General features: G+C 30.6%; 1 protein-coding gene across 1 annotated transcript; it reads left to right on the top strand.

Annotated features, from left to right (window-relative positions):
• The first annotated feature begins 2,313 nt into the window (after positions 1 to 2,313).
• Positions 2,314 to 3,995, top strand: LOC135320324 (heat shock transcription factor, Y-linked-like). Its single transcript, XM_064483428.1, is given in 2 exon segments — positions 2,314 to 2,826; positions 3,303 to 3,995. Coding segments are annotated over 2 exon segments (1,206 nt in total).
• Positions 3,996 to 4,423: the final 428 nt, after the last annotated feature.

Below are 4,423 nucleotides of genomic sequence, written 5' to 3'. Positions count from 1 at the left end.
AAATACCCATGAGATTTTTCAATTAAATAGAACAAATAATTTCAAACTTTATATGTATCCGCAAACATCATGAGTTGGAAATATAATCTTGAAAAAACTATGAAATCTAATAGTGTAAGTTTCTCTGATCTTAAACAGTACTACAAAGCTTTAGTAATTAAAACAAAATGATACTGGCTCAAAAACAGACACCATTGAATAGAAGAGAATAGAGCAGCCAGATATAATCCCTCACACCTATGATCAATTATCCCATGAAAAATGAAGCAAGAGTATAAAATGAAGAAAAGACATTCTCCTCAATAAGTTGTGCAGGGAAGATTGATAATGTAAAATATAGTTTAGGATATTTCCTCAAATTGCATACAATCTATGAGCACAGAATATCTTTATAATTATTTTGTTTACTTATATTTCTTGCACCTGTAATTTATAGATATATGTTTAGATTTTTTTTCACTTATTAAATTTATTCCTATTTTATTCTTTTTGATATAATTGTACACACAATAGTTTTCCTAATTTCCCTTCCTGATAATATGTTGTTAGTATAAAAGTGCAACTGATTTTTGTATATTGATTTTGTATTCTGCAAGTTTAATACATTTGTTCACTATTTCTAGCAGTCACTTGAGGAGTCTATGGAGTTTAGAATGAACTACTTTTTCTTATTACTGGTACAGAGGAATACATTCCTGTATGTTAAAATTGAGCTTGAAGTTAGTCATGGTATTTTTCCTATATGGCTTTTATCATGTTTAGTTACATCCTTCCTAGAGAGAATGTGTTAAGAGTTTTTTCATAAAAAAGTTAAGTTCTGTCAATAATTTTCCTACATATATTGAGATTATTATTTTTGTATCCTTTGTTTTTTAAGGGATGGTATCACATTTATTGATTTGCATATGTTAAATAATATTTATGAATCAGGACTAAATCCCACTTAACTATAGCTTATAATACTTATCATATGCCATGAATTCAGGTTGCTAATATTTATTTAGAATGGAATATACATATACTGAAGGAAAAAGTTACATTGTAGCTTGGGTGTACATTTATTTATTTAAAAATTTTATGTATCATTTTGAACTTCTCATGTTTAATGGAATTTATTTCTAAATAAAGAATATAACTTTTGGTAGAACTGGATTTACTACAGTTTACTGATAGAGAACATAGCTATTATTTACAATTAGAGCACAAAATACTTGCCTTAAAATGCCATATTATACTAATGATGCCAACTGTTTCAGGACTGAAAAAAAAATTGCTTCTTAAAATGTATTTAGCTGGTCTTCTCCACCACAATGCACATATACTGTTATTTGTTTATTTGATTGTTTGTTTGTTTTTTAGCCCCTTAATGGAGACACTGGTTATGGAACCCAGGAACTTGTGCATAGGTTTATTTATCAACATCATTTTGGAACACATAACTGGAGCCACAAGGGTATGGATTATAAAGATGACTAGAAAATTTATTCCTTCTAGGGACTGAAAAACCTCTGAATGAAACAATGGCAAAAATAAACATTTGTAAGTATATAATAAGGGGTGTAATTCTCTTTTGTAATTTTAAATTAGAATATTAAAATACATTTCTTTTATTCATAATGCTGAATTACAACTTAAAAAAATTTCCCCCCTTTTGGGATTTCTTAAATTTGATTGATTGATTATTTTAATCTAATTTTATTTCATAAATATTTACCATTTATTTATAAACATACCAAATAAACTGATATTTATTCTGCTCATTTTTGAATATAGAGCTACTTAATATATAGCACACAGATAAATAACTACTTCCATATCCAAATAAAATTAGGTTTCATTTTAATTACAAATGATAATGAAATAGTTATACCTTTTTTGTACAGGTTTTACACAAATTTCAAATTAAATTCCAAAATTTTAAAATTAGTTTATTTATTTAGTGCATTATTTATACTCTGTTCACCCATGTGGTGTAAATTTGTGTACAAAAGGAAGGAGATTGGTTTTATTAATAGACCCCAAAATTAATTTATTTAAAAACATTTTGTGGGAATAATAATTGCAGATCACACTGTAAAAATAAACATCCTATATGTTTCATTTTAACTAGATGAATGAGAAGTAATCACTGGCTGAATGTTACACTTGGGGTGCTAGGAGACCAGTCATTTTCTGATGTCACAGCTACTCAGGTTGAGAACCACTGTGATGGCTTAGCAGTTTATGTGTGCAGGCCTGCCAAAGCAGTATTTGAAGCTGCAGTGCTCAAAATCATGCAGATTAGAAAAGGAGCTGTAGAAAAAGTTATTTGAGATGGCACATGTTTCTTCTGAAATTCAAGATATGTCTCCTAAAGTTGGACCAACTTGTTCAGGAAAGTCCAGTAGACCTCTATTGTGTGATCAAACATTCTCTGGGGACTTGGACTTGAGGTCTATGATTGAAGAAAATGCTTTTCAGACTTTGTGTGAAGAATCCTTGATAAAAAGGCCGTGTAACACACATTGTGTCTCTGACCCAGATGAAGATAATGAATTTAGTTCTCTGATATTTCCAAGAAAACTCTGGAAAATGGTTGGGAGTGACCAATTTCAATCTATCTGGTGGGATGATAATGGAATTTCCATAGTGATCGATGAAGATGTCTTTAAGAAGGAAGTTTTGGAAAGAAAGTCCCCTTTCAGAATATTTGAAACTGGAAGTATGAAAAGTTTAGTTAGACAGCTTAACCTTTATGGGTTTAGTAAAGTGAAGCAGAATTTTCCAAGATCCGCTTGTCTACCTGACTTTCTGGCAGAAGAAAAAGAAGTCTCTGTTTTAAGCAAGGTATTCAGAAATTTTAGTCACCACTTCGTAACTTATATATAAAATTTTATTTTGTACATCAATCTATGGTAATATAAATGTAAAGTTAGATTTTGAATATTGTATAAAACTACTAAGGCTAAAATGTTTTAATTTTTTTTAAAAAAATTAAGGCAGTGTGTTAAGTATTCAAGATTATGAGATACTTTGCAAGCAACTATGAATCTTAACAGAAATCTAAATAAAGGTATTAAATCTGCTTTTAGAAAGGGACATTCACCGATATTGCAAATGCTAATGTTTTAAATTTGATGACTATACTACTTAAATGTGTGTTTTCCAAATAAGTTATTTCAAAAAATAGTAAGCACTGCTCATATTTTGATGATATTATATTTGTATACTAAGTGTGAAATCTGAGGTTTTATACATTAGGCTTATTTTAGTCTTGTATTTTGGTTTAAAGTATTACTAAAATCTTTCTCATTTGGTTGTAGCTGCAGTTCCATCATAATCCAAATTTTAAACAAGGCTGTCCCCAGCTTTTAGTGAAAATAAAAAGAATAGTTTGGATTATAAATGCTTCTCTGGTATCTTCATTGGCTTAAGATTTCAACAAGAAGCACTTTAAAGCAGGGGCTAATGTGGATAATCATAATTCTGGATTTGTGGCTGACACTAGAGGAGAAAGTGCATTTTTACCTTCTGCAAATTTAAACATGCCTTTAAAAAGAAAGCCCTCTACTAGGCACATAATTGGTGATACAATTACCCTGATGACAGGTGATTTTCCTTCTGCAACTTCAATATCAGTTAGACCACCAGAACAAATTACAGTGGATCAATGTGCTATTTTAAATCAGTTGACCACATTCCAAGTGCACTCACAAAGCAGCTACACTGAAGAAAATGACCGTGTTGTGAATTTCATTACAACTAAAACTTCTACTTCTCAGTACAGCAGCTTATCTCCCATACAGAGCAATTATCTTGGACTGATGGTGAAGCCTTCTACTTTTCCAAATAGATATCACAACATATCGGCCAATGAAGGTCCTTTTCCTAAACTTCAAACAGAGAGCAACCCACGGTTTCCAGTGCTAGTGTTAGCTGATACATCAGCTAACTCTCTTTCATGGCCAACTCATCAGGTAACTGCAGATTATGAACGTCACCATAATTACAACTGAAATGCCAGAGGACTACCATATTATGCAGGATAACAAAGATTAAAATTTATGTTGGCAAATTTCGACAAATATCTTCTATTTTCTTATTTGAACAATAAACAGACGTGTTTACCTGCATTTTCTTATTTTTTAAAAATACAGTAAGAGTAAAATGGGAGACTAAGTTACCATTTAAAGAAAAAAGGAGATGTTTGATTGATATGAGCATTTGAGGGAACAGTATGGGAGTAAATTTGAATAATTTCTTCTAATGAAGAAGAGAAAATGGAAGAAATTGTGTCAAGACTAAAATATGTAGAGAGAGAAAATACTAAGTGGCTTCTGGTTCATCCTGGAAAGTATTAAATATTTTAAGTTACATTAGGTTGGAATAGGAGATAAATACAGAAACCAGCCCAGGGATCATGGTCTCTATTATATCATCCTTG

This window comes from Camelus dromedarius, chromosome Y, assembly GCF_036321535.1.
Source record: "Camelus dromedarius isolate mCamDro1 chromosome Y, mCamDro1.pat, whole genome shotgun sequence".
Classification (NCBI taxonomy): domain Eukaryota; kingdom Metazoa; phylum Chordata; class Mammalia; order Artiodactyla; family Camelidae; genus Camelus; species Camelus dromedarius.
Note: the sequence above shows the minus strand (reverse complement) of the source record. Positions and strands in the feature narration are given on the sequence as shown.